Genomic DNA, 16668 nt, shown 5'->3' with positions numbered 1-16668 from the left:
GCATATTTTACCGTGTTTGAAATGGTTACAGTTGCATCAAACTTATATAAAATGATAAACTTTCTTCGAATACAAAATCTCAGTTAAAAAGCTTTTAGCAAGCAATTTACTGACTCTTGTAACTGGTTTCAAGCTCTTTGATGGCACCTAATTTTGATAAAATTAATTCAAAAAAATATTTTTCAATGTTTTCATTTTTATAAAACTTTATGTTGATTATAATACAAAACTATCAAACATTTTCTTAATAGGATGCCATGCCACGGGAGAAACTTTTCATCACAAATTTTATTTCTCCTCCATAATTTAAAAGAAAGAAAAAGTGAGTTCAGGCAAATATTACAATAAACTTCAGGGCAAATCTATAGTAAGCCATGAATTTTCAATTGCTGAAAAAAAATTTGAAATATCAAAATGCAAAAAAAATTATTGGAAGAGAATTTCTCCATTCCGAAATCCTAAATTATCTTCTCAGAATTTATTTCAATTTTGATATTTTAAAAATTTCTTTTCAGTATTTGAAACTTCTTGGCTTACTCTAGGTTTGTCTGAACTCCCTTTTTCTATACTTTAAATTAGTTATTGAGGTGAAGGAGCATTATTATATGAATTGATACTTATTATAAGCTTTATTATATAAATCTCTTTTGAAATCAATTTTAACATATGCTTGTGAAACCTGGACCCTATCTTGTATGGATGAGGTTATATTGGGTAACTTTGAGAGAAAGGTCTTAAGAAGTATTTTTGGAAGAAGTCAACAAAAAAATGTGTAGCTTAGAAGATCAAATCTAGAGCTTGTCACTCATATAATGAACCTGACATTATTAAACGACGAAGAATAAAACAGGCAGGCCACGTTATCAGAATGAACGAAGACCGTACCGCAAAAAGAGTTTTCGATGCCAGACCAGTTGGCACACGAAAAAGAGGCAGGCCGAATTTGAGATGGATAGATGGCCTAGAAAAGACCTTTTTGTCTTAAAAATTAAAAGTTGGAAAACACTAGCAGGAAAAAGGTTAGCCTGGAAAAAATTTCTTGAGAAAGCCAAGGCCCAGCCTGGGTTGTCGAGCCATTGGTGATGATGGTGAAAGAGAATTTGCGATAAAAATTTCTCCCGTTGTATGGCGTTCTCTTAAATTTAGCAATTTCTTCGAAACATTTTTGCACTGTGTTGATAGATTTTGTGAGAACTGCATTTGTGTATAACTGATTTTACCAATTCTTTCCAATTCAGTTATGTGATTTTCCACTTGATCCTGTAGACACTATTTCTTCTGTCACTGTTAAGCTTTCTGAGAGAGATATAGAAGATAGTTTATCTTGCTCTCTGGATGGTATTCTCTCCTCTACGTGGAAAAAAAGCAGCAGACGAGATATATTTCGGTAATTTTTATTATGATATTGAATTTTAGTTTTAGTTTTGTATTAAAAAAAATCTCAATATTATTTTCTCTACAGGGAAAACCTGGAAAATAGAAGAAATTTAAAAATCATTTGAAAGTGCTGGGGATTTTGAATTTTTCCTTAAAAAGCAGGGAATTTTATTTCTTATTTTTGTCTTTAAAAAAATACTGACCTCTCAAAGCTTAATCTATGGGATATTTAAAGGTGATAGTTCAGCTACATTATGTTATTTCATTTATTATAGCATTATTTGTTTTATGTTGAGCTGCTTCTTGTTACCTCAAAGTTTTTCCAACAACTAAAAGTAGCATCTTTATCCTTATATAGTTCACAAGAGTGCAGTGAATCTGTGCTTCCTCTTAATATATTGTGTATAATATCTGCATTCATACTAACAGTAAACGTACCATAACCGCTCAAAAGACTGATTATTGTATGTTGTATTGTATTGTGAAGTGTTGGTATGTTTAGTAATAAGTAATTATCATATGAAGGAATATTAATAATTTTGCTCCCGTAATTCTTAACCGCAAAATCATTATTTAACTTTTCGTGTCAAACTTAGCAACTATGTTGCTTTTTTATTAGCAAAGGAAATTACATTAAAAAGTTTTGCTACTGTCACCGTAATTGTTTATTTTCATTGTACAGCAATAGCCGTGTCCAGTTGCTTGCTAGCCTGCTTACCATGGGATCACTAATTTTTGAGCTAAATGAACAGTTTTATCTTTTTACATCAGCTCACTTAATAATCTTGTTCAACTAAATAATCTTGTTTTACCTGTAAACTTTTTTTTTCATGCTTATTTTTTTTAATATTACAAAAAATATTTTAAAAAATCCACAACATTGTTAAATCTCTACCAATGTATCCGTGCACAGCGTGCATCTACATTTTCTGACTCTAGTTAATGTTACATTTTTAAACAAGGTTGCCACTTCACAGGGAGAATAAGAAAAACCTGGAAAATACAGCATGGTGCATAGCGTTTTAAAAAAGTGCATATTTTCGATTTTTGTATTTTAGAAGCCCTTAAAGGTGCTTTTTTCATTGGATGTTTTTAAAAAGTGCTTAATTTTTTCTTTTCAAAAATATTTTTCTTCTTCGCCACATGGTTTTATGCAAAAGCGGGCTTTTTATATTGTTCTATCCAAAATTTTCACAATTCATTGAACCACAATCCATTTTGGCTTACTGTCGGTCTGCAGCGTATGAAAGCGCCAATTATTTTACATGTTTGATGAAATACTTGCAAGTCTGTGTGTGTGTCTACTGAGCTGGATTTGGTGAGATTATTGCTCTCTCCTGTGCAACTCTGCTGCATTCTGCAAGATATTTTCAATTTCATTTTCCGCCCTCTAATATCGAACCGAAAAATCTCTTGATCATTTTATAATGGTTAATATAATCGACAAAAAGAGTTCTTTGTCTGAAACTAAATATTTTATCGTGATCATGTAAAGTCTCTGAAAAATATTTAATTTTAAAAAAAAAGATTTGGCTACTCACCCTGTACTGGGAATTTAAAAATCAGCTAAAATAACAGGGAAAATGCAGGGAATTTTTCCTAACAAACTAGAAAAAAATGAGGGAATTTTATTTCTTATTTTTGTCTTTAAAAAAATGCACACCTCTCAAATTGCAATCTATGAGATATTTAAAGATGATTGTTCATCTATATTATATTATTTCATTATTTGTTTTATGTTGAGCTGTTTCTTATTTTTCAATCAACTAAAACAAGCATCTTCATCCTAATATACTTCACAAGAGTGCAGTGAATGTGTATTAACATAATGTGTATAATTTGTGCAGGAAAAACAGTGGGAATTTTATTTACAGATATCAGTGGCAACTCTGATCAACATGTTAGTTGATCTGTAACAGGGTTTGTTGATTTAAATCAAATGATTTTTTTTTAAATCATTGATTTAAATCAACTGATTTTTATACATATATATTGATTTAAAAAGTTAAAAAACAGTGTTTCAAATTATTGATACCTTTATTATTTATTTTCTTAGTTTTAAAATTTATTTTAATTAAATTGCTGCAATAGTTTTAAAATTTATTATTGCTGCATTAATTCATTTTAGCTAACGAAATTACTTTCTTTCTTGGTGTGTGTTAAATTCCAACACATTTGAAATTACTTTTTTAAAAATCTTTTGATTCTTAAGATTGAAAGTACAGATTAAAGTAAACATTTAAGGTTTTTTTTTCTAATAATATGTTTACAGTATCTTTGACATTATCAGATTTCAATAAAGAAATTTTTGAAAAAAAATTTCAATGAGTACATAGATTTTTTAAAAAATTTTTTTAGCTGAACTTATCTATTTTGAGGTAGGATTAAAAATGAATATTTTAATATAAAAATATATAGATTAAATATTGATTTATTTTTTGAGGAATAACTACATTTATAAACACAATCTGTTACATTTATTTTGTCATTTTAAAAATCAAGAGAAAAAAAAAAGAAATCACAATTTTAAATTAAAGTTATGGTTTGCTAACTGAAACTTTGTTTTAATAGTTAAAGTACAGGGGTCTGTCCAAGCCAAATTTACTACCGTTTAACGGTACCTTTACAAATTCAACTTTAGGAAAAATGATAGAATAATCNTAATGAAAAATTGTTTTAGGTAGTCAGAGCTTTATTGTACAAAAGCTTAGCTAAAAATATAATATTCTTACAATATAGTTTTAATATTAATTTAATTTTGATTAAACATTTATAAAGTTTTTTAGTCATAAATCAAAATTCTTACAGTGTATTTGAATAAAAATCAAAAAAATCTGATTTTTTTTTAAAAAAATCACGAGCCCCAACTGTGGTAAAATTCCGAATTTGAACAATTTCTCTGTTCAAATTATAAAATAAAAGGCTATATTTTGGAATGTTTGTTTGAATAATAATAAGCATTTACGAAACCTATTTTTTATTACTCTTTTCAATAATATTCAATCATAAGATAATATTTAGTCATTTTCTAACCAACATTTTTTAAAAGGAATCTGCCAATATACTTTTTCAAACTGTCCCTGATATGCCAAGGAGTCTTTTTAAGCTGTTCTGGTCACCTTCTAACACGACTTATCGCCTGTGAATTCATTTTCACCTCAAATTTGAAAAAATAAAAATGAGCAAAAATTGCAAGCTCAAGCAGAAGGGAAAAAAATTAGAACAAGTAAAAACAAAAAAAAAGTTTTCCCTTTTTTTTAAAAAATTTGCCATCCCCTAAAAAGACAATGTTTATTTTTCTAGATATTGTTTTAATAGTCTGCAAAATATGTCAGTGGTATCATTTTTTAATCAGGTAATATGTCAGAGGTTATAGTAATGAATTTCCTTTGTAGATATTCATTACAGCTTTTAACGGCACCCTTGAATTTAGCTAAATTGCTGAAAATTTGCACTATATGGCAATTTCTGCTTTTTAATTGTGGTACCCTTTCTGTATCCCATTATAAATAATACCTCTAGGGGTGCTGAATTCGAGATTGATCGCTCTCTGGTTCAAGTCAAAATTACGATCTGTGGATGAATGAATGAATGCATGTATGAATCTGACAGTATAAATGGGTATGACGTATGGGTATGGCAGAAGTTGAATTCTTGGCCATAGATTGCACCCCTCGCCTTAATGGTTAATGGTGGCCCAACAATTTTCGTTTTTTTTTTTTTTTTTGCATAAAAATTTCTATTTCTTTTAGGTCTACATTGAATGCAGCAGCTAAAGATGTTTTGGAGCAGGAGCTGGAATCTTGCCAACAACTTAATGATCTAGAACCAGACAATAAATGTAAGTGTTCTTACAGGAGATAATCTAAATTTCATATAATACTGCAATCAATTTTTGCCAGGTATTATGGTAAAGCGTGCTTTTCACATTATTCTATTCAACGTTTTCACAATTCATTCAACCGAAATCTATTTCAGCGTACCGTCGGTCCATAGCCTATGAAAGCGCCAAGCATTTTACAAGTTTGATGAAATAGTTGAGAGTCCGCATGTGAGCTGTCTTTGGTGAGATTATTGCACTCTCATGTACAACTCTGATGCATTTTGCAAGTTATTCACAATTTCAAGCTTCCAACCTCTGAAATCAAACCGAAAAATCTCCTGATCATTTTTTAATGGCTAATATAATCAAGAAAAAGAGTTCCTGGTCAAAAACTAGTTATTTTATCATGATCATTTTGAAAATTATTTTGTTAATGTATATGGTGTTTAAAAATATTTTTTGAGTGCTTATTTTTTGTTGAAAGATTTGGCTACGCACCCTGTTTAATTAGGCGAAAAATACTTTCTTTCTTGTTTAGATTGAATTATAAGAAGCTAACAGCAATATTTTTGTTTTTAAGGGACAGTATTTACTTGTGTTTTGTTGATGCGAGCCCTGAATGATAGCAAGTTTGACGACCAAATTGTAGATTTCATGAATAAGCTGATGAAAATTGATGCCTTACGCAAGAATTATTATAAAGACTTGGGTAAGTTCACTGTATGTAACAAAAAAGGATAGGTTATTTTGATAGAAACCGTCCTTATTTTTTTTGTACTTATTAAACTGAAATTATAACAGCGAAGTTTTTATTTCTTTCCTGTAATAAATTATTTTGATAATAATGTGTGTATAAAACAAAACCATGTAGTCTACTGGGAAATCCAATAGAGTTGGCAGCTATGATGTATGAATAGTTTTTAAAATTATTTTTCATGTTTCCGCATTAATTTTTTTTTTATTTATTTATGCAGAAGTTTTGTTATCATTGGGTGCCCTTGCCATCCGATTCGGCAGATTTATTTATAAATACACGGTTTATAGTGAACGATATGTTCGCTTCCGTGCCTAGCTACACACCAGTGTTTCCCAAACTTATGACTTTTGTGTACCCTTTCTAAATTTTTTGTAATGCTGTGTACCACTAATAAAAAATGAATGTGTTTTTTACTATAAAAAATAGCAACTAGCTGTTGCTGTTAACTCTTCAAAAAATAGCTAATGGAAAATACATAATCGTAAATTTTCATGGCTAGTTTTGTTTTTAAATAAAATCTTTTGAAATTTTCGTTTGTTGCAAGATATTTCGCATAAGAACGTGTACCCCCGCTAAACTGTTCCCATACCCCTGGGAACTGTATACTTTGGGAAACACTGCTACACACGTATGATGTTATTTTTTGTAGATCAAGTGAACCAAAAAAAGAGAGGAAGTTGAATATTTTGAACTTTTTTCTGTCTTCGACTAATTTTTTTCATTTTTTTTGTAATGATTTTGAAATTTCTACTTCAAAATAAATACATATAAAAGATTTTTAAAACTATCAATAGCATGCAATGTAGCAATAAGAATTTTTTCTTGTTTGCTTCATTATTGAATTGGTTCAGCATTCAGAGAAGTTGCACTCTTCCAGTATCTGGACAAATGCTTCAATTCTTAACGATGCAGCATAAAGAATATTTTGTTAAATAAAGATTATTCTTGCATATATTGCTTTTGCAAAATAGGTTTTCTACTAAGAATAATAATATATTTTAAAAATTATTATAAAATTAACTTTTTAAGTAATAAAATATTATGTCTTTTTACTTCTTGTAATCATTATACAACACAAAATTGTTGATCAACCATTTAATTAAAAAAAAATTTTAAAGTAAAAATTAACAATTAATTATGGAAAATTAAATAATAATAATTTTAAATGCATACATATTTTTTAAACTTATAATATCATGAGGATAATAATCTTAATACTATGTAGGGACACATGTGAATTGTTCACATCTGCCCCAGATGTTTTGTTCACAAGTGCCCCATCATCTTTCTTAAACCTAACTTGAAAAATAAAGAATTTTTAATTAAGGAAAAAAAATAATAATTGTCATAAACATACCTAAATGTTCATATAATGGTCTGCAATAGTTAATTTTAGCTTATTAGTTGGTTTATACTACGTTTTCACTTGAAGCGAGTGATAAAAGTATATACAACACCAGCTGATACAAAGAAATTTTCAGAATAGAACAAAATAGCTTATTGTTCTGAAAGTTTTGCAGAGAGGTAGGATTGATACTACCATCAATTGAAAAAATTTCAAGATTTTTTATTTCATATCATATTGGAAAAACATATCATGTTCACAGGTGCCCCCCCCCCTACTAATTTTTTTTCCACGCAAGACGAAGAGTAATAAAAAAATAAAAGTTAGCACATTTTTTGTTGCTAGGTATTATATTTCAGTCATTTTTGTATTTCATTTAATTGGTCATTAATTTAAATGGTAAAAAAAAGAGGGTTTGGAACTAGTTAAAATTGTTGACTAATACAGTGAAGTCCCAGTTGCAGTGAACCGAAATCTCGGTCCCTTGAAGGAACAGGGTATCCGCTACATTTTAGATATTCAAATCCATGAATTTTTCATGACTTAACGAAGTTACTATTTTCTACGACAAAAACACAACAATACATTTAAAAAAGCATTATAACAACATTCATTGAAATGATAGGTACAACTAAAACTGTAATACTCTGCATCTTCATATATTTATAGATTTTAAATTTAAAGAAAGAGTTAAAGCAATAAAATAGCTGAAAAAAATACAAAAGCAAGTAATTTCTTTTTCTTTTTTTTTTCTGTAGAATTATTTCTAAAGATACTTTTCTTGTTCATCGGAAAAGAAAGATATACTCTTGATTTTTCTGTACTCATTTCGGAATAAAAAAAAATTTGCCAATGACTGGCTTACTTCAACTAAAATTTTAAATTGATAAAATGAAAAAAATAAATAATCATAAAAATTCTGAAATCACAGAAGTTTAAAAGATAATCTGCTCTAGAAATGTTTTTTCTTTCATTTTTGAAACCATAATTTTTAAAGAGCATGATAAAAACATTTTATATTTTAATAAAATAGACTGTGAGTGGGGATTTTGTTAGAAATTCAGATATTCGGAACTCCATTTTAAAAATTATATTTTTCGGCGACCTAAATCCATAACTTTCTTTAAAAAAATAGTTAAAATCATGACAAATTTTGTGCAATACCGAAATTCATGACTTACCAGGTGCGCGGATACCCTATGTATATGTCTAATATTATAATTTATTCCTTTCAGGAAGTAAATTTGTGATTGAAAACATGATTGAGAGTCTCCCAGTTGATGTGCGCTCCATTGATCTCTCCAAGAATCATTTAACCAGCCTCCATCATTTTGATCACTTTCTCTTAATAGAGCACATAGATTTATCATCCAACAATTTAACTTCAATCTACCCATTCCAGTACTTAGTTTACTTAAAAAGTGCCATTTTAGATGACAATCAGCTGACAACCTTCCATGGTGTAGAGAACTTAAAGCACTTGAAATCTTTATCGGTACAACGAAACTGTATCCTTTATTACTGTTTTTATAATAATAATTAGATTCTCTAAGATTTGAAGAATATTGAAGAAGAAAAAAAGTATTTAACCACTTCCCCGATTATCTCGAGAAAACTCGGGCGTAGCAGAATTTTGTTAGTACATTTTGTTTTTACTCTTCCGGAAGCAAATAATAATTTGCTGCGATTGGAAGTTTGCCAAGTTTTGTGTTGGGAGTTTTGCTGTTGGATTGCTCACATATTTTGTGTAAACAGGCGTTGCTGAATTTGCATAGAGGAAAAAGAGTAAAAAATATGACATATCATTTTACTGGCGTTTGGAAAGTATCACTTTGTGTTGTATCTTGTTTTAAAAACTGTCAAACAAAAACTTATATTTTACTTTTTTCATTTGCCCGAGACTACTCGGTATAGTAAACTGATGGTAAATAAAATGTTTTTACACATCAAAAAAATTTCAATTTAAAACTTGTGTTGCTTTTTTTTCCAAACAAATTGGTAAGGCAAGCGATTTACTAGTGTTTTTAGGAAATACACTGTCAAATTTTCGTGTTTTTTCTTTTCTAAGTTTCATTTTTTGGTTAACTAATATTTATTCAAATTCTGTACAGTTTAGATAAATCTTCTCTACCTGCTAGTTACTGGGTTAAATAGAATAAAAATCAAGAAATGATTCAATTTGTACTACTGCTATATGCCTTTGTTACGCTTTCAATAACAAAAGGTTTCATATTATTAATTTGAAATATGTATTTACATTATGCACATGCCTCTGTCCAAAATGTTTCAAATGAGCAGTATCATTTTTTCTAGCAAAGAGAAAGAAAAGTGACAGGAGTATGATTGATTTTAACAAAATTTTTAGTCATATATAAGGCAAAAAAATTTATGCATCCTTTAAAGGATGCATATTTTTCTCTTTTTGAGGGGGGAATTAATTTTAAGCAGAAATAGTTTTTTTTTTCAAATATAAAAAAATATATATATTGGTGTCCGGTTTGAAGAGATAGAAAATAACGTTTTCAAACACTGTTCATGTTCACTTTACAGAGACAAAATATCTATGATGAGGTGTTCATTTTGTAGGAGTGTTTGCACATGGATGTATATTTTCTGTTCATATGATTTTAAATCACACGGCCGCGTTCTGTATTCACACTATTTTATATTTTCACGATTTTATATCAAATACAGTGGAGTGTCGTATAAACGATTTTTACTTCTAAAACTGAAACTAACTCTGTTTTCAGTTAATTTTAATGTTTAACGTGTTGATTTACATAAATTTCTAAATTAGAGAAAGCAAAACAAACGAATAACCAAAGAAGAAAAATTGCAGTGAGCAATTTTAATGTATGATACCTTTAATTATATTTTCTTGCTATTAGTCTCTACAATGCTTTGAATAGCGAGTTGAACTTACTGCTTTCTATGATGCTAATTTTAGATTTCTAATCACGGCCAAATCTAATGGCTGAAGCGCACTTGTGCAATTTGCAGGAAAAAAGAGAGCTTTCACATTTTCCAAAATAATTAGTATCGATGGGTGCGCTGGACATTGGTCAATGAATAGCAAAATTTTTCGTTTTTGCCTCTTCATAACATTGTCTAGTTTTTTCAGTCATCTAGTAAAAATTACGGTCGTCATCCAAGCATTCTTGTTAGCACCCTCTTCTGAATCATTCATGTTGGCAAATTGCGCCTTTTTTAAAATACACAAGGAAAAATAAAAAATTAAATAAACGTGAACAAAATCTAAAAACTGACGTATAACTGATTCTGTGCGTCGTATAAATGATATATTTTTACACTAAAATGAATAGGAATGATTTGGGACCACACTAAAACGATGTAGTATAAACGATGCTCCATTGTATACTGTTTCATATTCACAGAATTTGAAAAGCACTATTATTCATTGTCACTGGGGACTTAAAAATTAAATGTAGGAATTAGTATTCCCGCGATTTGAAAAACACACCTAGCTTAATTAATTTTAAAAAGATAAATAAAGAATTTATTTAGGCTTTTCCAACTATCAAGCAAGCTTAAAAAATTAGTTTATTAATATAAAACGAGATAAGTGAATGGAATGTATTTTAAATTTCTAATTACAACTGACAACTCTTATGCTGTAAAGTGCTCCAAAGCTATTTTCGAGCCGTGTACACCAAGCCACACATGAAAGTGAATTTATATTGATTTCCTTAATCTTTTAAATAGGTATAAAAGAACCAAAGAATTTGAACATTTTGAAAACCTGCTCAAGCCTTGAAGAATTGTTCTTGCAAGACAACCCTCTATTTCTCGAAGCAGATTATAATAAAACCTTGTGTATTTTTCAAAATAATGGACAATTTCACTTTAATGTAAATTTTAATTAATTGTAAAATTCATATTTCTATGCAAGATTGCCTAACTTACAGTTGTTGCTTTTCATGCTTTATACATTGTTAAATCATTTATTTTGCTGCTGATAAATAAATTATTTTTTACATCTGTTTTCAATTGTCTTTTCTTTCTTTTTCTTCACTCAACCAACCATGAGAGTGGAGTCAGTGGTGAATTCATATGGGGGTACTTCTAAATTTAGGGGAGCTGGCCCTTTTCTAATTCTTCCGGATGCATCGTAGTGGGAACCGTGGCATGGGCAAAAGTAGCCTTTGTAGTCCCCTACATTAGGGATGGGTACACAGCCTAAGTGAGTACAGACTCCAATCAGGACGAGCCATTCTGGTTTTTGCACCCTATCTATATCAGCTTGTGGGTCTCTCAGCTGCGTGATATCTACAGCACTTTCCTTCTTAATTTCCTCCTGAGTACGATGCCTCACAAAGAGGGGTTTTCCTCTCCACTTGAATGTCATGCTCTTCCCTTCTTCTATCTCGGAAAGGCTGACTTCCACTTTAGCCAGAGCCAGAACGTCAGCACTGGCTGCCATTGAAGAAATAAATTGAGTGACAACGTTCTTAGCAGCATATGCACCACCAACGCCAGCAACTGAAACAAAAAAAGTTTTCTTCAATTGTCATTATAAATTACAAAAAATGCATGATTTTCACAATTTTCTCTGCAATATTTATCAGAAACTAGTTATTTTATCATGATTATGTGAAGTTTTTGATGAAGTTTTTGAAAGGATTTTCAAAACATAATTTAAGGATAAACATAATTTAATTGATTTTATGTTTGTAAATTAAAAACTTAAAAGAATAGAAAAAAAAATTTTTATTACTCCACAGATCCTAATTATGATTTTTTTGGAAAGTGATTAAAATTATTTTTTGAGTGCTTGAAAAGTACTTTAAAGGTGCTTATTTTTTGATGAAAAATCTCGCTAGTGTTCTTTTTTCATAGGATGTTTTTAAAAAGTGCTAAATTTTCCCTTTTTCAAAATGAGATTTTTCCTTAACCATGTTGATTTTCACTATGAATTCTGCAAAAGACCCAGTTCACATTGTTCTATTCAACGTTTTCACAATTAATTTAACCCCAATCTATTTCCGTGCAGTGTCAGTCCGTAACATATGAAAACGCCATTCGTTTTACACAATTCAAAATTTCATGATTTTTGACAATTGTAAAAAACAATGCCAAAAGGTTTTTTTTGACATGACGGATAAAACCGTCAATTGTCAAAAACTCTCCAACCCTGCCTAATTATATTATTTTAAAGTGCTTAAAAATATTTTTCGAGTGCTTAAAAGGTGCTTATTTTTTGTTGAATAATTTGGCTACACACCCTGAACAAGCATTTCAATTCCTAACCCCATCTCTGTTGGATTTTTTTTTTTTGAGTTCCCAACCCAAAAAAGCATTTTTTTAATTGCAGAAAATCATTAAATCTTTGAACTTAAATTTGCGAATGCGATGTCCTGTCCACTGATTTCTAGTTTTTCCTGCAATAACATATTTATTAACTCCATTGCAGGGTTGCCACAGAAAAAAATGAACAAAATAGCTGCTTAAATAAGAACAAAATATTTTTATTCATATGACTAAAATTTTATTAAATGACTTAATTGTCATATGCACTGATCCATTCAGTCAAGCTGATGGCAAAATAATTTTTATATAAACGCTTGTGTTTTAGCACTAAATTTTTTAGCAAAAAAAATAGTAAATTCACAGAAAATTTAATACTTTTAATTACTAGAATTCATTCAAAAAAATATTCTCACTAAAAAAAAAAACCTTCTAAAAAATTTTTGTGTTTAGAACACAAAGTATAAAATTCATTGCGTTCAGAAGCTTCCATGGGTCGCAGATTGTCAACCCAATTTATGCTTAAAAAAACAGCCAAAAGTACAGATAAGTCTCTCAATAATCTCCTTTTCCTAAAAATAGTTGCTTTTTTTTTAAAGCCTTTTCAGACAAAAAAAAGTTGCCATAGTAGGCCGAAAATAGTTGGCAACCCTACTATTGCTTTAAGATAAATACCTGCATAAAATAATTTTCCAACCTTATTGTTAAAAAAGTTTTACAATCAATTTTGGGCATCTGAGTGTAAAAATCGCATTGATCACACTAACAACACTAATGAAAGCGAAATTACAGAAAGTACAAAATTATTTTGAATTCAATTCAAAGCGGGAAATCTCACTGCTAAAATTGTGAAGTTGGGCCACCTCTTAGCAATATTCAAAATTGTGCAATTTAAAGAGATGTGTGAGTGGGGACAAATTCAATTTCAATATTTTTCTTATGCGATGAAGAGGTTAAAAAACTGGCAAGATGAAACTGGAGATCTGTTGTAACAGTATTGCAATCAGACCGCAGTGTAGAGCTTACTCCAAATTGAAAATTTTGTCCTTGTTTGATTCATGCAAATTGTTAGACGAAAATACAGGATGTCCACGAATGAGTTATAATACACAGTTTTTTTTTCAGAGCAAAAGAAGAAAATCCATGTGAACATAATATTTGATTTATGTCTCCATTTTCTGTGAGAAGTTACTACTTCTCACAGAAAATAGAACCAGAATTGAATCTCTCTATGCAGAAAGGGGCTTCAGTTCTGCTTTTTACTCTCAATATGAAAAGTATATATAAAGAAACAATAATGCTTATGTTGTCTATAACTATTAACACAATTCTTTTTCAAATTTCTGATAGTACATAAATTGCAACTTTTTCAAAAAATACTAGTAATAGTCTGAATTCTCAGCAATTTGATTCAAAATCTCAATTCGTTAGAAAGCTACCACTTAGATTGCAAGAGAGGGATAGTAAAAGATCTCTAGGAGACTATTTTGAGGAATAAAACTTTAAATTTGAATGCAAATGATATTTCCAAAATTATTAACAATTTTGGTGTTCTAATTCAAGATTTTAAGGCAATACTTCTTGCAGTAAGGTCACATAATTGGAGGGGGGGGGGGAAATAGCCTCTGTAACTTTTGCCGGATATTACATTTCCCTACAAAATAAAATTGAAAAATGGTAGTGGCGGCCCTGTATTGTAGACTAACAATTTTATAAGTCTTACAAGTAAAATCGTTGAAACAAAGGAAGATGAAATAAATTCATTTCAGATTAAGGTCCACACTAGGGTTGTCCTTAAAAGGCATGATTTTTGATTTTTCTTAAATGTTTCTTGATCTCATCTCCTAAAAACAGGAGTTGGGAAGGTTTAGGACAGAAGAGATTAATCCAGGATTGAAGCTGTCCTATCCAAAAAAAACTTTTATTCAAATTATGTCACAATTTTAAGAAAATATTGTGAATAATGAAAGGTTAATTTTTGAACAAAATGAAGACAAGTTTTCATTTTATTAAAAAATTTTATTTATTATTTTTAATATTTCATTATTTATCTTTATGCAAAAACAATTTATCAGTATTAAAAGCATTATTTATTTATATTTAAAAGATAAAGTATTCACTTGTTGTTCAGTGAATTATGGAGCTTTAAAAGTTATAACTCTTTCCCTATTATAATATTATCCTTCAATAAGTGAAAGCAAATTGTATAAAAAGTGTCAAATACTTATTAATCTATGTAATTATTATGGGTACAATGGTTGCACATATAGAATTTTTACCTTTTACCAATGTTCAAGGTTTTGGACAGTTTTAGTCAGTTTAGGACACTTTAACACAGTAAAACTCACGTGTCCAGTCCAAAACCAGTTAAGAACGTCTAAAACCCCTACCAGGTTACTCTAAAAAGGTACCTTTTAGAGCAGGGTTGCCATCCTGCAGGGAAAATATGGAAAATACAGGGAATTTATTAATTAACAGGAAAAGGGCAGGGAATTTTGATTCTTTCCTTATGAACTGGGAAAATAAAGGGAATTTTGTTTCTTAAAAAATGATGATCACTCAAAACGTAATCTATGGGATATTTAAGTACAGTAGAGTCCCGATAATCCGAGCCCCGGTTATCCGAGTTTCCGCTTTAACCGAGCTATCAAATATTTTAAGGATTTTTTTGTTCTAGTTTATTTTTTATTTTCAAAAATACTGCCGAAAAATAAATCTGAATTTTAGCTTCCAAACACTCGGGAAAACAAAATCTAACAACTTGACCCCATGAAATGATCGTTAATATCGTCAATAATGAAAATGAACCTAGCGAAGATGATGAAGACAGTGACGATAAAAATCAACATATAAAAATCTCACACAGATGAACTTAAAGCTGACGAAAATGCTACTGAATACATAGAACAACAAAAAGAGGCGACACCAGCCTTCCTGTCCTAAACAATGGCGAAACATTGCTGCAGAAAAGCCCCAAAGTTACATAAAACAAAAAACAAGGACTTTTTTTAAGTAAAAACTCTAATTCTCGCCAAATATACTTTTTACGTATTTTCAAGTAAGCTTTTCAATAATAATAGGAATTATATGTGATATACTCGTATTTCTTAAATATATTACATTTATACCAGCTCTTTTTCTTTCCTTTTTTATACTCTTTGACGAGTATACCACGAGTATACCACATATGACGAGTTTGTACGAGTATACCACATATAATAGGAATTATATGTGGTATACTCGTATTTCTTAAATATATTACATTTATACCAGCTCTTTTTCTTTCCTTTTTTATACTCTTTGTTTTAACCGAGTTTTTCAGTTATCCGAGTTAGTCGTGGTCTACATTAACTCGGATAATCGGGACTCTACTGTATGTTCAGCTGTTCCTTTTTTTGCTCTCTAAGTTTTTCCAGCATTTAAATCTAATGAATACAGTAAGCCCAATCCAGCTTACACAAGAACACAATAATTGTTGTGTTTCCTCTTAACCGCTTCCCTTGCCTATTTTTTTTTTTTGGAGAAAAAAAAATTGGAAAAAAATCAGCACATTTTTTTTTTATTTCATTAATAAATACAAGAAACTAAAACAAAACATAATACACAAGTTTTAAGTTAAAATCTTAATTTTCTTAAAAAAAATTTATTTACCATAAGTTTACTATCCCAATTTATCCGATTGGCATTAATTATTCAATTGGCAAACTTCCAATAACAGCAGATTTTTTTTCTTCTTTTTGATTCCAGCCAAGTAAAAACGTGATAATACAAAACGTACTGACAAAATTCTGCAATGCTCGAATTTTCTCAGGAAAATAAATATTTGCAATATATACATACCTGAGTTAACTCTGGATAATCAGGGAAGCGGTTAATATATTGTGTATAATATGCACAGGAAAAACAGTGAATTTTCTCAGGAAAATAAATATTTGCAATACCTGAGTTAACTCTGGATAATCAGGGAAGCGGTTAATATATTGTGTATAATATGCACAGGAAAAACAGTGAATTTTCTCAGGAAAATAAATATTTGCAATACCTGAGTTAACTCTGGATAATCAGGGAAGCGGTTAATATATTGTGTATAATATGCACAGG

The 16668-nt window shown here is 29.7% G+C and overlaps 2 protein-coding genes across 3 annotated transcripts in view; one reads left to right on the top strand and one right to left on the bottom strand.

Moving 5' to 3' along the window:
• The window catches only part of LOC107437612 (Rab geranylgeranyltransferase subunit alpha), a 23556-nt gene extending 12251 nt beyond the window's left edge, over positions 1-11305 (top strand). For both annotated transcript variants that reach the window (XM_016049668.3, XM_043045071.2), the window contains exons 9-13: positions 1239-1387; positions 5130-5218; positions 5781-5909; positions 8538-8810; positions 11026-11305. In XM_016049668.3, coding sequence (XP_015905154.1) covers positions 1239-1387; positions 5130-5218; positions 5781-5909; positions 8538-8810; positions 11026-11186 — 801 coding nt within the window. In that variant the 3' untranslated portion in view covers positions 11187-11305. The remainder of the gene's footprint in view (positions 1-1238; positions 1388-5129; positions 5219-5780; positions 5910-8537; positions 8811-11025) is intronic.
• RFeS (Rieske iron-sulfur protein) overlaps positions 11160-16668 on the bottom strand; it is a 17827-nt gene continuing 12318 nt past the window's right edge. Inside the window, exon 3 of the mRNA XM_016049669.3 lies at positions 11160-11802. Coding sequence (XP_015905155.1) covers positions 11336-11802 — 467 coding nt within the window. The 3' untranslated portion in view covers positions 11160-11335. The remainder of the gene's footprint in view (positions 11803-16668) is intronic.

This window comes from Parasteatoda tepidariorum, chromosome 10 (genome assembly GCF_043381705.1).
Source record: "Parasteatoda tepidariorum isolate YZ-2023 chromosome 10, CAS_Ptep_4.0, whole genome shotgun sequence".
NCBI lineage: Eukaryota > Metazoa > Arthropoda > Arachnida > Araneae > Theridiidae > Parasteatoda > Parasteatoda tepidariorum.
The sequence above is the reverse complement of the archived record's forward strand: the minus strand, read 5'-3'. Positions and strand labels throughout refer to the sequence as shown.